This window comes from Lepisosteus oculatus, chromosome 7 (genome assembly GCF_040954835.1).
Source record: "Lepisosteus oculatus isolate fLepOcu1 chromosome 7, fLepOcu1.hap2, whole genome shotgun sequence".
Classification (NCBI taxonomy): domain Eukaryota; kingdom Metazoa; phylum Chordata; class Actinopteri; order Semionotiformes; family Lepisosteidae; genus Lepisosteus; species Lepisosteus oculatus.
The window spans coordinates 38,521,308-38,543,214 of NC_090702.1; the positions used below are offsets into that span (position 1 = coordinate 38,521,308).

The window sequence follows — 21,907 nt, forward strand, 5'->3', positions numbered from 1 at the left end:
TATTGCTGAACGTGCTCTTCATTTCTGCAAGCCTGTCATAGAAGGGATGGGAGATGTTGTCCATGATGGCCTCTAGTTTGGACACCATTCTCCTCTCAGCCACTACCTCCAAGGGGTCCAGGTCAGACCCAATGACAGAGCTTGCTCTCCGGATGAGCTTGTTCAGCCTTTTAGAATCCACTGCTCTAATCCCAGAGCCCCAGCACACCACTGCGTAGAAAATGGCACTCGCTACCACCGACTGATAGAACATATGTAGCATCTTACTACACACCTTGAAGGACCTGAGCCTCCTCAAGAAGTAAAGTCGGCTCTGTCCCTTCTTATAGATGGCCTCGATGTTCTTAGACCATTCCAGTCTATCATCGATGTGCACTCCCAGGTACTTGTACGAGTCCACCATCTCCACGCCACTCCCATGGATGTAGACAGGAGTAGGTTTGACCTTTTTCCTCCTGAAATCTACCACCAGTTCCTTTGTCTTTGTTACATTCAGTTCCAAGTGGTTCACTCCACACCACTCCACGAAGCTGCTGACCAGTCCTCTGTACTCCTCCTCCTGCTCACCCTTGATACATCCCACAATTGCAGAGTCATCTGAGAACTTCTCCAGGTGGCATGACTTTGAGTTGTACTTAAAGTCCGAAGTATAGAGGGTGAAGAGGAATGGAGAAAGAACTGTCCCTTGAGGTGCCCCTGTGTTACTCACTACCGGTTCAGACACACAATTCTGAAGTCTCACAGACTGTGGTCTGCCTGTCAAGTAGTCAGTGATCCATGAGGTCATGGAGGCATCGACTTGCATCTCCTCCAGCTTCCTCCTTAGAAGTAAGGGCTGGATGGTATTGAAGGCACTAGAGAAGTCAAAAAACATTATCCTTACAGGGCTTCATCGTCAGCGGGTGGCACTCTGAGCAAGAGCTCTCCGACCTGCGAGAGAGATTTGCCTGCCACTGTTATGAGGATTATGATGGGGACAAATGTGATGCTCTCAAGCAAATGGACAAACCTGACAGCTCAATCACCAGGCCTTCAGCATCCTGGTGTTTGGTGTCGGTTATATTTGTTTACATTTTGAACTTTGTTTTTTAAAGACTAATGAACTCTGATTTCATCAAACCAATATTTGCTCAATGCATTCAAATGCCTTTTAAAACAGTTTTTCACCAACTATTCAAAGTAAAAATAATTATTTTCAAGGGTATTTGTGCTATTTAGATAGTGTTATTTATCATTGACACTATATAAATGTATTCCAATTGAAATATACCCTGATTAAAGGAACAATAAAGTTATTCTTTAATATTGATGTTCGACACAAATTATGTTCTATCGCAGCACTGCGTGACGTTTAGACAAAAGTCAGCATTGTATAGTTTGTTCACCTTTATTTTTTGTTATTATTATTATTGGTGCTGGTATTTCTACGTGAATTTCTATTTTTTCATCATTCCAGCATAACTGTTCCAAAGTGAAGTCATTTCTGAGCCACAGACTGGGACAGTATATAACTAATGTGACCAGGGCGGCGGAGGTTTGCAGTGAGTTCCTCTGCCAGAACAACGGCAGGTGTGTGAGGAAGGACTGGCAGGCCCCCTACTACCTGCACCTCAGCCCAGAGAGCTACAGGATTGAACATTCAGAGGAGGAGGGCTTCGTCGTCACCGGGTGGCACTCTGAGCAAGAGCTCTCCGAGCTGCGAAAGAGATTTGCCTGCCACTGTTATGAGGGTTATGATGGGGACAAATGTGATGCTCTCAAGCAAATGGACAAACCTGACAGCTCGATCACCAGGCCTTCAGCGTCCTGGTGTTTGGTGTCGGTTATATTTGTTTACATTTTGAACTTTGTTTTTTAAAGACTAATGAACTCTGATTTCATCAAACCAATATTTGCTCAATGGATTCAAATCAGTATTGAAGAAATATTGTTGACGTATTCATCACAGTGATGCTAATGTTTTAATATTTTTGTGTTATTACAGAGTTTATTTTTATACATTATTATTATGACACAACCTGTTAACAGTTAGCTGTTCACATTTAGCAGTTAGCTAGTCGTTAGCAGACATACTGTACTGTATGTCTCTGTTTAAATGCTATTAATTTTTCCATTATTTGTAAACTCCAATCCATAAAACTGGAAAGACACAGAACCTAAGGATTTAATTTGACAAAATGGTTGTGTAAGACTTAACACAGAAGACGTTTTGGGGTCATTTAAAGTGGGGGCCCCCTGAATTGCATTATATGCCTACCTGGATTACTAAGTGAAAACTTTGGGGGTGAGGGAAACTTGGGTTGTAGGCAGAGAGGTACAACATGTCTTTTTTATACTCCTCTTTCCTTTAACAAATATGTTTTTTATATGTCACATTAAAATCCTATGAGTTTCACATTGTATTTTTTAATTTCCATGACCTTGACTACCATATTTTTGTTTTTGGTGTTCTGATTGTTTTTTCTTTCTCTAATGCCATGACAATGACAATCAATGTTTTAGAAGTATACCTGACAAGTGGATAATAATGACATTTCACAAGTAAATTGGGATGGTTCTCCCTACTATTCTGCTTGTGGCAAGGATTCCTCTGCTGTTTGCACACCTTATTTCTAATGAGATGTGGTTAAACCATGACATTTAGTAAACTAAGTGGTTTAAGGCAGGTAATGGATTAATACAACCTCCACCTCAGCTTCATCTAATGCATAATGGTGTTCATAAACAATGAAACACAAAGAGTGCCTTTCTTCAATCAGTTAATGAATGAAGCCAATAAAAATCAGGAAGTTGGGAAGAAACTGGTTAGAAGAATTAGAACCATTGGTTAATACAGCATGATCCCTAACATACTGTACTTGCAAGGCTATTAGAGAAAGTCAAAGTCCAGATGTAAACCCCATGGCAATATGGTGCCAGGACACAAAATGAGCAGTTCATGCTGGAAAACACTTAAATGTTACGTGGTTGAAGCATTTAGTCATGAAGAATGGATTAACATCCCCACACAGCAGCTTTATTGCAGCTAACGGTGGTGTAACCAGTTACTGAACCTAAGGGGAGGTTAACTTTTTCGCAAAGGGACATTGGATGTTGAAATACTTTGTTTAATAAATAAATAAAACAACCAGCAAAAGACTCCCTTTATATATTAGTAGACCCTCACAGGAATCTCTGACAAAATTTAATGGTGAAAATATGCAAAATTGTAGAATATCTGAAAGGGGAAAAAAACTTTTTCACAGAACTATAGTTGGGCCAAATTACCTCCTCTCATTTGTAGATATTTCCACTTTCTTTTGAAAAATCGTATATTCTCCTCTGTTGTTTTCAGCATATACTATTGTACATTATATCTGAGTTTAATGACAAAAGCAGGTACAAAAAATCATTGTATATTTGCATACACCTACTTGACTAAAAAAATATGTTCAAATATTTAACATTTTCAATGAAACAGGTGTGGTTGTAAAATTTCAAACAAAAGACTGCTGGAGTCTTTTGAAATAAAACGCCTTTGTACTCTTTGTTCTAGGTTTGTCACATGATACCTGATTATGGTTTACAGATATACAGTATGTTATAAAGGTCTGCAGTTCTTTAACCTGTAGTTCTCTTTCACTGTAGCTACTGTCTAATGCTGAATCACATGACTTTGCAAGTCAAAGTCACAGTGTGTCTATCCATTTTATGAAACTCACTGCACGGGTAGGAGTATTAGAACTCAAATGCCAGAAAAAGTAAAATAATATTTTTTATCTCACAATTTGAAGTAAAGCAGTTTAAAACACTAAGAAATGGCATGCCATTTTAATTTACATTAAAAGAAAATAATATTCCAACACAAATACAGTTTGAGTACTGTTTATTTGCAATATTCCATTCAAATATTTATTTAGAAAGGCTTATTTGAAAAATCTACCTAAAAAGTGATGCAGATTTTATCACAAAGTAAAAATAAATCATATTAGTTTAAGTAGTTTACCAAATATTTCACCAAGAGCGAAAGAGTAAGAATTGACATTTATAAACAAATTGTCACATTATTTGAAATATGTCCTACGGCAGATAAATTGATAGAATATCAGAACAACAGATCTGAAACGTCACAACTGAAAGAAGGTCATTAGACTCATAAACCTTATTTTGTCATATTTCTCATTTTTCTCTTTGCACGCTGTTTTGCCATTATAAATGTACCAGGAATAAAAGCCTAAGTATTACCCCTGCTTTAACCATTTCTTCCTGATTTAGACGATTTAAAGCAGCCAATCACACCTAACATCTTTATCCCTGGGAGGCAAAAGAAAGACTCCAGCTACAACCCACTTGAATGTCGAGAGAACATGGAAACTGCATACAGACACACACCCCAATCTGGAAATGAGTCCATTGCCCTAAAGTTGTGAAGCAATAGTATGAACCATTATAGCACCCTGCCACTTTGAAGGAACACCTTAGGCTGAAAAATGCAAATTAAGCCTGAAGTTGTGCCAGTTTAGAAATTACAACAACTTTCATTAAAATATTGCAGACATTAACATTTACAAAAAATGATAAAAATACTGCTATGAATTTCTCCAGTTTCATCCCAACTTCCAAAGACATACTTGCTTGATTAATTGGTGTCTCTAAATTGTCCCTATGTGCAGACTGTGATGCCACGTGGGGCAGCCCACAACAGGGGCACAGGGTGTAGGTGGGTTCAGAGCACAGACACACAAGATGCACAAGAAAATATAAGTATTGAAATAAGCCTGGCCCTGAGGTAAACAAGTGCAAGGAACAGCCCCCAGAAGGGAAAAAATAACACTTACCTTAAGTGCTGCTCTTCTTATCTGAATTAGGAAAAATTCCTCAGCAGCAATGCTGCTCTATTGTCAGTGCTGAGATAATAACTCATCAGCAAGGGTGCAGCTCTTCTTAGGAAAAACACCCTTCTCCACAAACCTTCCGAGAAGGGACAGATCTGATCTGTGCTGGGTAAAAGTGGGGTAATCTGGACAGTGTTCCATCAAGGAATGGGTTCCTTGTCAACCTTGTCTCCATGGTGGCTGTGATTGTTGGGCCTGTGAAATCACCCATGATCTACACGCTGCTATCTTGGGCAGGGGGTAGCTTTGAAAAAGACCGACAGATAGCAGAGGGAAAGCCATGCCTCACAGGACACACCCCTTTGGACCATCACAGGAACTGTTTTTGTGTCCTGTGATACACAGACATTTTGTACATTAAGTAGTCCTGTCTTCCAACCTGTTGATTTCCAGTTTAGGCCCCTAATTACCAGAACGCTCTATAAGATGAAGCTCTTGTGGATAAGTGATAGATGGATGGACTATTAAACATTTTTTAGTCTTTCTCAAACATTCCATTTTGAGTGTGATTTTAAGATATCAACCAGTGTGGAAAATTAACCTCTCAAATAAGATGAGTATGTAATAAATAAGCTTGCATAAACTAAAAAAAAAACATTAATCTACGATAGTGCTCCTGTATCGTCACTTGACTGTTGGAGGACAGTTTCACAATTGGAAAGTATCATCCTATGCACTTGCAAATCAACTTTACCAATAACTTAGAAACCTGCTACATTGCTTTACAAAAGTAGTATATTGTAGCATTTTTTGTTGGTGCTGCGGGTTATGTTTTAGATGACCATGTACTGTAACCTTACTGTCACATTAATTTACCATAGGGTTTTGTGACACTTTCAACATTGCCTTTATGTTTTCTAGTTACAATTGTTGTTTTTTATTTACCAAAATACACCTTATTGTTATAGTGTTTAAGCCTGAACAAAGCTGTGATATACTGTAGGTCGTTTTCTTAATGAATAGTAATTAATTGCAAGTTCATTCCATTTTTTCAAATTATCTGCCGGTAAAAGTATGAAAAATATTCATTATCAAAGTGAAAAACTGACAAATTAGATGTTGGGAAACTGAACAAGAAGTTTAAAAATTATCTGGTCCTAATTGAGAACAGGATGGTTGTCCAGGACTTAGGAGAAGTCACAAAACATCCAGTCTCCCAACAGCCAAAACAATAGCAATTACATAATGTGCAGAGGAGTGTGAACATCCTAACAATCTACTGTGAGAACATGTCTAGGAGTGCACAAAAATTTCCAGTTCCCATACAAATCACTGTAAACCTGTCTCCTGGGAATTCTTAATACACATTCTGTTCTAGGAATGTGTCAGGAATGCTGAGATATTTAATATATTATTTTTTGTGTATAAATATAAACATTCATACATATACAGTATTTCTGCACCAAGGTCCATGAAAAATGCATCAAATGCTATTTGTTCCAGTACCCATTTGTTCCATTTTAATGCACCTTATTGTACAGTATATGTACTGTATATATTTGTAAGTGTATACATATAATCATTATAAATCATTTACTACCACTACTTGCCAACCTTTTACAATAGCTTTTGTCCCAAATGCAAACATTATAAATAAGCAGTAAAATGTTTAGGCCAAAATAAACTTAATTTATATTGATTGTGTTCTGCAAATAAAACTCCTTGATGCTTTAGGCCAAAGGTTCTTGATAACCGGTATGATTTATATGTGAAAAGACTTCTGTTTAGTTTAACATTATTCAATTAAAAAAATTCAAAAGCTCTTTCATAATAGTAATCAATAATGTCAATAGTCCTTTAACATAAAAGAGCGTTCTGACATTAGAAAGTAAAATCTGACGCTTGAAGTTAGCAGTAAAGTCTCTGCTGCAGTCAAGTAATTGGTAAGTGGACAAAATCTGTTTTCCTTTTTTGCCATTAGGCTTTCAAATATTAATGTTACTAATAAATCACAATCAAAAAGAAAATCAAATCAGTCTATAAAATATACTATAACTTCATTATAAAGCATTTGAATGTCTTTAGGTTTTCTATCCACTTTCATGTAGATTCATTGAATTGAATGTACTGTATGAAACAATTACATCACATTCCTGTATTTCTATACAGTATATTCATGTTTATTTGAACCCTGCATATTGTAACTTAAAGGCATCTCTCATAGCTTAAATAAAGTAATTGAATATTTTATCATTTTACAGTAATTAAATATTTTAGACAAAATCATACTAAAACCAGCAGAAATGTTCACCTGTACAATGGGATTGTGTTCAGTCTGAACACTTGATCACAGGTTTATTATAATCACGTCTGACAAAAATACCTACAACACTGTCAATGCTCTAGAAATACTCCGTTCTCCCATCTGATACACAGAGCATTACAATCTAGCAGACTATAATACAATTCTAAAGACTCTCTGGGTGTTAACTACCAATCAAAGTGGGAGACCGGCACAATAAGTGGATGGTTCCATTTGTTGATTGCATGTTATTTGGCTCACTTAAGTTAACTGCAAGGAATGTTTTGTGCAACTAAATTTCTAAAACACAGAGCTTCTTAAATGACATAATTTTAAATTCCTCTTGATCACACTATTGCAGAGGTTAAACCAGCAAAGTCTCAGTACATGACACAGAGGTGCAATCTTATATTATAGTCCAAAACAACCCTAGCAGTCTTGATTATAACAAAACATTCTGCATAGATGCATATACATATGAGGTATTATTGTACGTAACCTCCCTCTAGTTCTTATATGGGAAAACCTGAGGTAACGTTTATAAAGCCTTAATATCACAACCTTATTTTAAAGTGCTACCAAAAAGGACTTGTGCCTCAGAAGCAATTCTTCTTGCCCATGGTAGACAGCCACATTTTATTCTCTACAGTGTTTTGCTTAGATCCAGGCTTCGGTAGAAGGAATGTTTCTAAAATGAATGAGGCCCAGGTACTGTATTTTTTTTTAATTCCTCAGGAGCCAACAATCAAAACATCTGATTGTTGTCTCCATCTTATGGTTGTATGCAAATGTCTTTGTATGAGTTAATCAGGTAAATCTGTAGTCATCTCATTGCAGATGTTTCCCATGAATCCCAATGTCTTTATTGATATTGTAACGCATATGGCCACCATTGGTTGTGAGAGCCGGCTTACCAGAGCGGTGACACTACTGCCCTTCCCGGTGAATAGCAGGGACCGCAGCCGGTGGGAGATTTCCCTTTGGCTCAAGAGGCTGGGTTGCTGTTGAGTGATGTCGGAGGCCTAGGTTCAAATTCCTGACAGTGGGGGGCTGACCTGATGTGGCAGTGCCGAGGGTGCCCACGTGAACCCTGAAGCGTTACAATATCATTTACTGTAATCTAGAAATACCCAAGTGTGACTAGATTTCTTTATTCACTTTCTTTTGCAGAAATTATTTTATTTTCTTTATTTTTTTGTAAATACTACAACTTCTTTATTAATTTTAAAACTTTCTATGACAGAAAACTAAAAGACAGTAGGCTATAGAGATACAGAGTATACAGTATATCTTTTATGTATAGTACTTACTGTTTGTACTTGTATCTAACAAGCTTGGTGTCTGTGAAGTGAGATTTAGCTGCTTGAGCACAGTCTGCTGATATATATTTTGAAGAATACTGAGAGTATAAATACATGTATGAAATTGTTATTCTTCACACTTTTCTGTCTTATAGAAATGTGACATTTTTCAATATGTTATACTGTTTTCTGTGAAACATATTATACAACAGCAGAAACAACAGCTGAAGCTCACCTTCAGACCAAGTGGTGGATTGAGTATATTATTGTAAATTGTACCTGATAATACTTTATTTTATCCAAGTATTTATAAAGTAGTATTTTAAAATCAGAGGAAAATATAGTCAATCTCATAGGCTGAACAGATCAATGGCATATATAGTATAATTTCTTTTACAGGATTCCAGAGAGAAACTACGATGGACCTATTAATCCAAAAAAGAAAAAACAGACATCTTTTCTTCACTCTTCTGTATCTTGCCCTGTTGGAGAACTTGGGCTCTACTCAGCATATACCACCTACAGCTGGCCCATTGTTTAACGGCTATCCATTTGTGGCTGTGTGGAATGCCCCAATAAATATATGTGAAAATAACCAGGTTACTCTAGATTTCGCACCGTTTGCAGCTGTGACTACACCCCAAAAGATAAAAGACCAGGAACTAACCCTCTTTTATAGTGACAGATTAGGGCTATATCCAAATGTCAATGAAACAACAAAGCAAGAATTCTACGGTGGCATTCCACAAAAAGGTGATTCAGCTGCCCACTTAAAAAAAGCCAAAAATGACATAGCATATTATATTCCATCCACAGCTTCCCCAGGATTAGCTGTCATTGACTGGGAAGCATGGAGACCACTATGGGATAGGAACTGGAACTCAAAAGCTATATACAGGACCCTGTCTATCATTTACACGAAACAGCTGAATGACTCTTTGTCACCCCAACAGACTATAGCTGAAGCAAAAGAACAGTTTCAGACTGCTGCCAGAAACTACATGGCAGACACATTAGCACTTGGACTAAAGGACCGACCACAAGAACTGTGGGGTTACTATCTGTTCCCAAACTGTTATAATTATGAGTACAAAGATGTGAGCAAACCCTATACAGGCAAATGTTCCCCTCAAGTGCAAAGTCAAAATGATCAACTCATATGGTTGTGGGAAAAAAGCACCGCACTCTATCCCTCAGTCTACTTGTCTACACTGCTGAAAGAGTCTTACAAGGCAGCACTGTTCGTGCGCAATTGTGTCCAAGAAGCAATGCGAGTAGCAGCTCTTCCCAAACACTCTTTCACTGCTCCTGTATATGTGTACAACCGTCCAGTTTTTGTTGACAGCAACAAACAATTTTTGAATGAGGTAAGCTACAGAATAAAGATATCAAATGATCAAACATCCTTCAAATGAAACTTACAGTAGGTTAAGCAATTTAAATTTACTGGTACTGCATTTTTCAAATCTGACCTTTAAAATATTCCATTTATATTTTGTGTGATTTCCCTCTCTTCAGTCAAAATTCAACACAGAAAGCTGTCAGACTCTAGAGAAACCTTTACAGATAGAAAGGGTAGAGTTCCAACAAAGTCAGAGAAGTTGAAGTCTAAATGACAAAAGCTTTTTCCCTTTAAAGCTGATTTTGTTGACATTTGCTTTAAAACACAATGTTTCCGACTATAATGTATCATAAATAAAAATACTTAATCTGAAAAGGTTATTTTTAAAAACATGTTTCTAACATTTACATTAAAATCATAGGTTGAGAATGTTCTGCCTCTTTTTTCACAATTTCACAATTTAACAGTATTTTCAAAACTTTAGCTGGGCTCCCAAGATCATCTTAACTACAGCATGATTGCCTTTCCAGAACAGTAGAACACATGAGTCAAGCTAAGGCTTTGACTGGTTTATAAAATATATATACAAATATGGAATCTAACCTGGGTTTTCTCAGTTTTCTGTGCAAAAATACACTTTTGTGATTTTCTGCGTTCCTTTCCTGTTTACAATATGGGCCTTTGCTGATTAGGTGAAGCAAATGATGGCAATTTAAGCTTTGGCTGATACAGTATGTGCATGTAATTTACTTTCTTCCATATTGGCTTGAAAGTTCCAACAGTTAGAGTACATGACTAAAATAGTTACATGTGAATGGAGGCCATCTGTCCCATTTGAACCTTTTGATAGTTAATAGTTAGTTGTTAATCCAGTTATTTCTTGAAAGAAGTCAGAGTATCAGTTTCAACAACATAGTTGGGTAGCTTGTTCCACAGTTCCACATCCCATTGGGTAAAAGATGTATCTCTTGCTCTCAGTTTTAAATACACTAGTGCGTGACATTCTGCTGTTCCCTACATTTGTTGTTTTCTGATATTTTTTCAGAATGATCTGATCAACACCATTGGTGAATCTGCTGCAGTTGGAGCCTCGGGTGTAATCTTATGGGGAGCTAGTGCAGACTATGATGACAAGGTACTGTATAGGGAAATAATTTGGAATTTCTTTCAATACCGATTACTGTACATATTAAATATCTACTAAAATAAACAAACCAATCAATTAAGATTTTGAAAAATCTGGTCTTGAAGTAATAGAATTAAAACAGTCCTATAAACTATCTTCGTCTCTTATATACTGTTTGGAAAATAATAAAATATCACACAATGTAACGTGACTTCATAAAACTACAAGATGCCAGAAATATATTAGTAACCACATCTTCAGGCTAATAATGAACTTTTTTTACAGGCATCATGTGAAGCATTGTCTCGCTACCTGCCTTCAACTCTGAACCCCTACATTGTAAACGTGACTGCAGCTGCCAAGCTTTGCAGTGACATGCTTTGTCAGGGCAATGGGAGATGTGTCAGGAAGAATTATGATTCCAATGATTACCTCCATCTCAATCCCGCTAACTTCAAGATACAAAGAGGCTCAAATGGAAAATACTTTGCTGTTGGCATGACAAGCTCTGCTGACCTGACCATTTTTATGAACAAATTTACTTGCCGGTGTTATGCAGGAAAGAGCTGCAAAGCTAATTTACCAGCCAGTTTTCCACAAACTCCGACTGTCATAAACATTTAGCTTCACATTACACAGACATGTCTTTTCTAAAATTAACACCTTCAATCAATTCACTTGTTTGCTGAGCTGTATCTGTATTCAGCTGAAGAGTTATTGTTTAAAACATAGATGTACTGTACATGTGCTACTGTAACATGATAGTAATGATAGTAATGAAGAACATTGTAGAAGAAATTCCAAAGCAAAATAAAGTTGCAATACAATACTTGTCAAATTCTGTTATGAGATTCTGTGATACATTTCTGTTAAGAGAGTAATAAATCTAGCTGTAGATGGGTATGAGGTGGACATACATACAGTAGTTGTTTGAAAGAGGTTCACATAGAGGATTACTGTATATTGATACAGGATTGTACTGTTACACTAAGGTAATTTGTGATTTTACTACTACAGATTAAAAGAAAGGTCAACATGGCATTGTTAAAACTGACAGTTTAGCAGACGTAGTCTCTGTTGATCCTTGCCACTTTGTAAGATATGAGGAATAAAACCTGAACTGACAATGATATTATAATGAACTACAGTATACTATTAATATAGCTGCAATATACACCATTTTATTTCTTTAAAAAGAAAAAAATATATAAATAAAACAAACTGCAATATATTCCTAAAAACATAGCTTTAGTGAATGTAGCTTGTTTTCATTTAGGACCTTTCACCACTGCATGTGTGCATTAGCATTGGCTACAGGATAACAAAAGCTGTGGCCAATCCAGCTGCACCTGCAGAGGAATGAAGGGAAGTAAGTAGAGAGACCCCCAGTGGACTAGTGGACCTACTGTACAGTATACTGTAGCTAATTGAGGTCTGTCTAGAAACCCGATCTCCCCTGGACTCAATGTCACTGATAGGGGTGATGAATAAGGCTGGGAGTCCAGATGCGACATTAACTGAGTATTTTAGGCTTGTGTTTTATTATTATGTGGGAACATGCCTTTTCCTACACAGGCCTCTGTTCCAAAGGTCATTTCAAATGCCTTAGAGCTCGCTAAACATTACGTTGTTTTGTATTGGAACTTATGCAAATAATAAATATCCATTTGAATGTAACTACATCTGTAGCAATCAAATAGCATTTTAATACAGAAAAAATCAGGCTGGTAGAGCACAAAAGATTTTCAAACATTCTGAAACAACTTTTTCAAGAAGAATGTGGGTGTTGCACAGATGGCTCAACCGGCATTTGTGCTGAATTGGCAACCAATCTCCATTTTTCAAATGCGGCAGGTTCATACAGTACCTGGGTCATGTCACTAGTTACCTACTGTATGACAGGTGTAGCACATACTTAGTCACCACACACAATTCATCACTCTCCAATTTCTTTTTCTGTCAATGTTTGTCACGACTGGAGAAAAACAATGTTATCTGATTTTAATAAATCAATGAAGTGTATCTTTCATACAGCTGCTAAGTTGTCTATCAAAACTATTCTTTCCCCTTGGACTTTATTGACACATTTTATTGTATTACTGTAATGCCCAGGTGGGCAGGAACCCACAGCTCTTGGTTGGCCCAGTAACCAGCAATATTCCACAGGCTTCTTTGGCCATTTATAAATGCCCTTATCTTCTAATTAACCAGGAAATTTTCCAATCTTATTCCCCTTATTTAAAACCTGTTATGCCACTGGAACAGTGCTCTGACATTGTATCTGTTGCTTGACAGGATAGGGTCCAGCTCCCCTGCAGCAACACTGTATTGGATAACGCTTTTAGAAAAAAATGTGGATGGATATAAATAGTTGACATTTTATTACAAATGTGTAAGCATGTTATGTAATGTGAACATGTACTGTAGTTTAAAAAAAGGAAAGACTGACATTGCCTAGTGTGTACTTTCCTGTTTTATCTTGATCCAAAATATATATATATTTTAAAATAATTTAATTAGTTTTTCCTGTTATATCATTCATTTTCAATATATTAATTTCTCTATAACAGCAATTTTGAGAATATTTTTTAATACGTCTTACAAAAAGTGTCATTTATGTTTCTTGTGCTATCGCAAATAACATCTTACCAGCAACAGTAATTAGAAGTATCCACTCCTCCCTTAAAAATGGTAGATCGCATGGGTTATTATGTTTTTATAAGAAAAAATATATATTATATGAGAGTATATTTAAGTAATTTTTTCACGACTGTAAGCAAAGTAAGCACTATACAGATCACTGCAGCTAAGGTTTTAAAATAAAGTAGTTGTTGTTTACTTACAGCTTATGCCATTGTATAGTAGTTTACAAAAAGTATAAAACTTCAACAAAGAAAGCAGAGCTTTTTCTGAGGAATTAGATTACCTGGTTTGGTTACGTGGCCTCTATGTACGTGTAATGGGTGTCCATGTGACCTCCTTCTTTTAAAAAGTAAAGAACTGTGTAACAACTTTGCCTATTTCTTGCTGCTGATGAAAACAACAACAAAAGGTAATATATTGATATATGTATTTTAAGGGTAACAAAGTGAGTTTCTTCTTCTTAAGAACAGTTTTTTCATTTAATGTTATTTTAGTTTTGTAACTAGGCAAAAAAGCAAGTATTTTCCTAATAAATGTTATTCACATTTCTCCTGAAAATGTACTGAATGTAAAAAGTAAAATGTTTTTTACTTTTCTTATATTGTTTTTTGTAAACATAAACATACATATTAGTGAAATTATATTTTAAACATTTTATATTGAAATAGAAACATACAGTATGTGGAAATCTATGCTATGTGCAACAAACAATAACATTTTTTTCTCTTTGCATTCCCTTTGTTCTGGTATGAACTGAAATAACAGCACATCATGAAGAAAATGAGCATCTTCAGTTTCTCAGTGTTGTTCATGACAATTATGAGCCTTTCCTGCCTGAGAATTTTTAATTTATCTCATGATTCCGGGACAAATTCTGCCTCACTTTCTGAAAACATCTCTTTTGTTTCAGTGTGGAATGCACCATCAGTTCGTTGTTCAGAAAAACATAATATTTCTTTAGACTTGCGTCAGTTTTCTGTAATAAGTTTTCCAATGGCTAATATGATAGATCAGCCTCTCACCATTTTCTATAACCTGAGACTAGGACTCTACCCTTTTATAGATGAAGAAAATGAAGAACACTTCAATGGTGGAATCCCTCAGGAAGCTAGCCTCCAAAAGCACCTGGAACAAGCCAAAGAAGACATCAAGTTCTACATTTCATCTGAAATGGTCAAAGGATTAGCTGTGATTGATTGGGAAAACTGGAGACCTATTTGGATGAGAAACTGGGGAAAGAAGATCTTCTATCGGAAGCTGTCTCTGGCTCGCGAAAGAGAAGCCAACCCGTTTTTTTCTTTGAAAGACATAAAAAAAATGGCAAAAGCAGAATTTGAAAAGGCTGCAAAGAACATCATGAAAGAAACATTAAAGCTGGGCAAAGAACTGAGGCCCAATCTCCTCTGGGGCTTTTATCTGTTCCCTGAATGTTACAATCACAGGAATATCCTTAATGAGCAGTATGATGGCCAGTGCCCAGTACGCGAGAAGGCATACAATGATGAACTTCACTGGCTCTGGGAAGAAAGCGCAGCTCTCTACCCATCCATTTATTTCTTTCAACAGTTGAAGGATTCTAAGAAAGCAGCACTGTTTGTTCGCTATCGTGTTCTGGAAGCAATGAGGGTGGCAAAGCTTTCAAAACAGCCAGATCCAATTCCTGTGTATGTTTATCATCGTCCTAAATTTGTTGGTCGCACCCAGGAATTCCTGACAGAAGTACGTGTACCACTTCATAGCCCCTGAATTTATATTATAAAAATTGTGCTTTTTTTCCCTCGACAGTTATCATAACAGTTGTAAAAAATCACTTTAATACCAAATTACAAAGTATTTTTATTTCCTTATAGAAAAAAACAACGATTTTTCTTGTATTATTATGGATAATAAAAACATTATTATGATTGATAATAATAATTCAATAATAATAATAGGCTGACCACCAAACTTGCATGCTACAGGCATTAGATATCCTTGTTTCTTGTTTATGCACTGATCTAAGGAAAATGTTCTCTGTGCTAATTATAGTCATTTGAAGGACTGAATTACATTCAATTCACCCTCTCGTTTGCATTAATTAATATTAGATAATTCAGGATTAGAGATATTTAGAGTGTGTTGAGATATTTAAGAGATTTAGATTTGAGATTTAGTGTTGTGATGGTTATCTTGTCTAGTGTTGAGATATTTAAACTGATTGACAGGATACAACACAAATTCAGAATTACCAACTTAAAAATGAATAATTCACAATGAATATAACATACTGTAAATTGAGATGCTATTTTTGGGTACATTAGTCTACATTAGAAGCACTGTACATAACAACTCTCAGAATAAAATAATGTTACACACAATAACACAAAACTTTATGTAAAATGCAAAATATAAAAATACTCAAATGCATTTTTAGTAGGAAGCAAAATGTTTAATGCTCTGCATTTTAACCAATTCTCCAAACATGTAGGATTTGTATATGTTTTGATATTTTCAGTATTAACAAAACGTATTGCTTCATTTAATAGGTGGATCTTGTGCATTCTGTAGGAGAAAGTGCAGCTCTGGGAGCTTCAGGGATTGTGTTTTGGGGAGCCTACAGTGACTTCAGTGATAAGGTAACTTTAATAACTTCAATGATGGTAATACAATGGGGTTATAATGAGAAAAATGCAATTTGAAGTACGGGATAAACATCAATGATTCTTGAAAAAAAATGAACTCAGAATGTACAGAACACAATTAAAATGAAATATAATATTGTTGTTATATTTCCAAGTGTATACTTGTATACCTGTACTCAATTACCTGTAATTAATGTTTCAAATTAAGATAATATGTTTCATTTTAAACATTTTCTAAACAGACTCCATAAATGCTAAGTTTTTTTTACTGTTGTTTATGAAATACATTGCATAAAACTACAAAACTACAAATACAGTATATACAATTATGAAGTATGGGAAGTATGGAGTATAGATATTATTCTAAAGACTCTTTCTATTAAAATAATCTATAGTCAGACAAAAACAACTTTCATAGTAACTTTTTCTAAAGACAACAATCTCTAGAGATTAAAGAAAATAGAATCTCTCAGATATCCTGTGGTAGGCAGAATTATAGATAGGCTGTAGATAACAGATATGCCACTAGAGGCCACCTTTAAACTGATGTTCTGTTAACAAGTCTATTTCAATTTGTGTATTTCTTATTAAGGGGTTAGAATGCACATTTTTACATAGGGTTAATTAGTGGTGTCATTGTATGTCAAATTCAGCATGAGAAGCATCTCATATGTGTGTTATTGCATATAAATACTGTATATATATTGTATGTATACATGTATATGCTACAACACTCTGTAATATTCTGTATGGTGGTTTAGGTTGGAAACAGTTAGGGGAGACAATTTAGAAGTTAGATGAGAATGAGGATGAAATAAGGATTTTCCTTGTCAACAGTCTTCTTGTTTGTAAGACCTGCTTGGCTTCCTAAATCAAGCCTTCTGCACCTCAAGAAACAGTCCTTATTGGATTTTATGTGCTCCAATCCTTTGAATCACATTTTATACTGAAAAGGAGTGTCTGCCACACATTCATTGAAGAGGAAAGAAACTATTACTGCCAGAGGGCACTCCTATTCTGTCCTGTCCCTAGTTTCCTGTGCTTTGCTCTCCTTCCGGTGTCTCTCTCTCTCGTTCGGATTGACGTTCAGATGTTCTCAGACCCACCTAGCACCAGGCCGCCGCTTCGTCCGTGGCCTGAGGACATAGGTTTCTATACAGCAATTCTTGAACTCCTGCACTGCTGAGCCCGGGCTAACTCCCCGTTCTGTCGCTTCACATAGGGTCTTTTTCTGCTTTCCTGCCTTTCAAGAGTTCATCCCTTCCGACATCCATAACAATTACTATGGAAAGCATTTACTTCATATAATTCCAGCCCTTGCCTTACTTCAGATGCAAAATTGGTAGATTGGGTCAGTTTGTTCAAGTTCTTTTCTTTTTAAGAAGTGAGATTTCCACTTGGGATCTTGAGTGGGACCTACTGTATGGAAAGATGTATTTTACCCATCTCATCACAAAACTAAACATGTGTACTACAGATTGCCATACTGTGATGAGACTACTGTATAAGCAAAGATAGATAGATAAGACTTTATTGCTCCCGAAGGGAAACTGATTTGTTACAGCAGCCCAAGACAAGCAAAAAAAACAGACATCAGGATAGACAAAAAATTAGAATACGTACAGGAATACAAAATAAATATAAAATAAAATAACTAAATAAAAATAAATACATAGGTGTGTGAAAAATATGATCATAGTCACTGTTAAAACAATAAAATATGTGCGCAATGTGCAATGGAGCAACATGCTGTCCATAGATGAGCAAAAGAAGGGCTAACAGTCCTAGCCTATGGCAGTGTTATACACCCTGACAGCCGCCGGGAGGAAAGACCTGGGGAAACGTTCCCTTGAACACCGTAGCTGGAGCAGTCTGTTGCTAAAAGTGCTCTGCTGCCCAATAACAGTCTCATGAAGCAGATGAGAGGTGTTGTTCATGATGGCTGTGAGCTTGGTCAGCATTCTCCTCTCAGCCACCACCTCCAGGGGGTCAAGGCTCAGCCCCAACACAGAGCCAGCCTTCTTGATAAGTTTATTGAGCATTCACCAAAGGGGCTGCTCTGAGTTTTCCCATCAACAATTAATTAAAACAATGAGCAAAAGGATGAGTGGTGAAGTGACAAATAGACGAGCTGTCTTTGAATTATATGCTGAAAATACATAAACTAGATTGTGATTATGAAAACTGTAATATTAAATTAACTTTAACAAAGGGAATATGTATATTCCATACAGTATACAGTATTCTATACAGTCAAATATACTCAGTTGTTGTTTTCTAGGATCAGGGTAAAAATTAGAATCAGAATCAGAAACAGGACCAGGGTAAATTAAAAAGTCAGTTCAACGTGCCAGTTTGGTAAAAGTGTATTGATATTTTTTTGTTCATTCATTGCAGGAAAAGTGCTCTGCCATGGGTACATATTTAGAAGAAATTCTGAATCCTTATCTTGCAAATGTTACTGCCGCCACACAACTCTGCAGTTCTGCGATATGCAGGAACACTGGTCGATGTGTCAGAAAGCATCCACACTCCAGTGACTACTTGCATTTAAACCCCCGCAGCTTCAAGATAGAAAAAGATGCTGAAGGGAAACATGTGGCTGTTGGTTCACCCTCTGAAAGTGACCTGGATGGATTCCGAAAAAAATTCACCTGTTATTATCCTGGGAGGGGTTATAGGGACACTTAATTTAGTTGTAAAGTATTTATGACAATTATTTCTTTCTACATTTCATAATGAAAATGTATTTAATCAATCAACATTCTGTATACTGAAAAACTAATTCATAATTCTATATTTAGCTATTGTTGCTAAACATCAGCATGTTATGGATATCCTAGCCTTATCCTACAGTAAAAATAAAGCTTTTGTCTTTTTGTGCAGTGATACTAATCCTTGCTTTCTGTCCATAATGACAACATGATAAACCCTCTATAGGTGTTTATAGACACCCAGACACCCTGCTGGATTGTAGCCCTCAAAAATGAAAACCTGGACTAATCCTCAAGTAAACAGAAAGAGTATGTAAGAAGACAGTGAAAAGCAACTTAACTATAAAAAGAAGTGTGTTATTGTATTCTTGTATTGCTGAATTCTCCACAATTCTCCAGCAACATATTGTTTCTCATTCTCTGTTTTGCAAGTCATACATTACAAGTAGTTTATGCAAATAATTTTATAAAGACCTAGTTCATACTTAAAGTATATGCATACTTCCTTGTCCTAATATTCAACTCTGCTTTATTGAAGGCTATTTCTTAAACTTAATTCATTGTGTGAATTTTTTTTAAATGCAAAATGTTGTGTTCTTATTTGTTTTTAATTAAAAAGTAACAAATGGATTATTAATTATTGCTGATTATATTTGATTAATACTATCATCATTATCTGATTGAGCTGCTTATGTGATTATTGTGCATGGGTTGTGGATATAAGCAGGTGAACAGTATTTAGAATTGTTCAATTGTAAATGAAAAGCTCTGTGTTCAACTCCTTAGTTAACCTTGGTGGGGCTTAACTGTTGTACAATTATTTCATGCAGACTGCTCCATCATCCATGTCACATGTCTGGCTGCATAAACTGATTCTGTACATGTGAGAAGATTTGGATAAAGGCATCAGTCAAGTACTGTATATTGATTATAATGTTACTTTGTTATGCTGAAGAACTTTAAGGATGGGTTTTCTAAAATAGATTCATTCTGTACAAATCACAAATCACAAATTGCTTTGGGGCATTAATTTCTGAAGCATCTAATCTAAAATTATATGTACTGTAGTAATAAAAAAAGTATAAAAGAAACCACTCAAAACAGGCTGATGTCCACAGTAACTCGAGTGTGCATCAAGTTCTCCTTTGAAATGTGTTGATCACACCATGTCTACACAGACATATATGAATTCACTTAAATATCTGCAGAATATTTTACAATTAATTACATTTTATACTGTATATATATTTAACATTTAATCATGTAAAACCTATTTTAAACCATCCCAGCTGCTAATATAAAGTCTTTGAACATACAAAATAGTAAAATATTTACCCATATGAAGACCGAAATCCACTGTTAATGTTGACCATTGTTTTTGTCATCATTAAAAATGTAATGTGTTTTTTTTAGGGAAGGTTGTTGCAATGCTTCTATGCAATGCAGAACACTGAATTAATAAACACACTAGTAAAGGGTTAATATAATGCTCATGTCAAAAACGTGTTCTTGGCACAGTATAATGTTCATTTATCTGTATTACACAAGAGGGCAAGGAAATGTTTTATGCTTCCTCATTCACAAACAATATTGAGAAAGCATTGTTTCCCACACAAACACAGGAAAACTTCCTGCCTTTGTGAGACAAAGGGCTTTTTGTATGTGGCTGAGTTTGATGTGTCCACAAACCATGTCATTAACACTGTATATAAAGATATACAACATCTTGACAAGAGTGGAAATTAGTGTTAATACATTAACTGTTGTGTGAAAAATGGAAGTATAATCTTAACCATCAGACACAAATCTGATTATATTTATCCTAGATAAAATGTTACCATTATGCTACCAAATGTTACCATTACCATACTATAAAAAAGGTTTTCAATGGAGAAAAAGCTCCCTGTTTGTCCTGTTGGTGAAATTAGTTGGATTTCATGGAGTTCAGAGAGCTTGTTTATTTTATTTGGATATTTTTCATTTTGAGTAAGTTATAGAAATGTTCACTATTATTACATTACATCAATAATCAATTGGAAAAAAATCTCATTTTTTGACAGTGCATCAGTCATATATCATTCTCATATTGCCCTGTAGCTTTCAGCTTTGGCATAGAGTGAAATTCTACCTAGAGATAATTTTATAGTGTTTACTTGTATAATTGAGTGGATGTTGTAATGGGAGTTAGAGTTCTTTTCTTGATCTTGTTTTGCTACATTGAGTGACAAGTTGTCTCAAGTGACAGATAAGAAAATCTGAAGAAGAGTTAAAGGAGCCTTTATCACAGGTACTGTAAATCTTTGTTGAAAACTTTCTGAATGAACTCAGTTGAATACAACCATTTCTTTCAATCATGTTAAATATCAGAGGAATTTTAATATGCTCTATTTATCAATTTATATACTGTGTTTATCACTGACAGGCTACTTACAAAATAATAATGTACCCTTTAACAAAAAGATATTGCATCTTTGATCTTTATTAATATATGGAGACAAATGCCTTCTTGAATTATTCCAGAAGAGTAATAAATCCTGTTGTTGTCGGGCTTTTTCAGTGTGAGACCTACATTAAAAAACACATTTTACAATATATTTGCCTTTCTCACTACATTAAAATATTTTCTAATGCATACAGTATATTTTCCAGGTGTGTTTAATAGTAGTTTTTTTTTTCTATTAACTAGCAAATCTTTGTCACGTCTAAATTTTTTGGTTATTTATATTGTTTTATCCCATTCCTTGCTAAAATGTGCCTTTCAGTTCAAATAGTGATATTTTACTACTTCTTGTATTATTTTCTTCTTTTGTAATTGTGTTTTTTTCTGAAGCTGAGAGCATTTACAAATGTCTAAAGAAAACTGAATGTATTGAAATATAATGAAAAATCCCTGTGCACATTCACGATAAAAAAACAGAAGTTTCTGTGCATTGCCCTTTGTCAGTTTATTCTCAGGGAAAACAAGGATGAAATAATGGCATTGATTAGAAATTGTGCTTTAAACATACACAGTACAGCCGCAAGAAGAAAATACAGAATTGTAT

The 21,907-nt window shown here is 35.5% G+C and overlaps 3 protein-coding genes across 6 annotated transcripts in view; all 3 read left to right on the top strand.

Moving 5' to 3' along the window:
• Window positions 1-3,136, top strand: part of hyal4 (hyaluronidase 4) — a 21,120-nt gene extending 17,984 nt beyond the window's left edge. For all 4 annotated transcript variants that reach the window (XM_069192487.1, XM_069192485.1, XM_069192486.1 and 1 more), the window contains exon 4: window positions 1,457-3,136. In XM_069192487.1, coding sequence (XP_069048588.1) covers window positions 1,457-1,858 — 402 coding nt within the window. In that variant the 3' untranslated portion in view covers window positions 1,859-3,136. The remainder of the gene's footprint in view (window positions 1-1,456) is intronic.
• LOC102693823 (hyaluronidase-5-like) lies at window positions 2,712-11,509 on the top strand. Its single transcript, XM_006633404.2, has 5 exons — window positions 2,712-2,804; window positions 5,696-5,746; window positions 8,927-9,784; window positions 10,805-10,894; window positions 11,171-11,509. Exons 1-5 carry the CDS (start codon window positions 2,712-2,714, stop codon window positions 11,507-11,509), a joined length of 1,431 nt encoding a protein of 476 aa, XP_006633467.2.
• Window positions 11,510-13,887: 2,378 nt separating this feature from the next.
• Window positions 13,888-18,840, top strand: LOC102693624 (hyaluronidase-5-like). The gene is made up of 4 exons (XM_006633403.3): window positions 13,888-13,937; window positions 14,294-15,247; window positions 16,054-16,143; window positions 18,547-18,840. Exons 2-4 carry the CDS (start codon window positions 14,300-14,302, stop codon window positions 18,838-18,840), a joined length of 1,332 nt encoding a protein of 443 aa, XP_006633466.2. The 5' UTR covers window positions 13,888-13,937; window positions 14,294-14,299.
• Window positions 18,841-21,907: the final 3,067 nt, after the last annotated feature.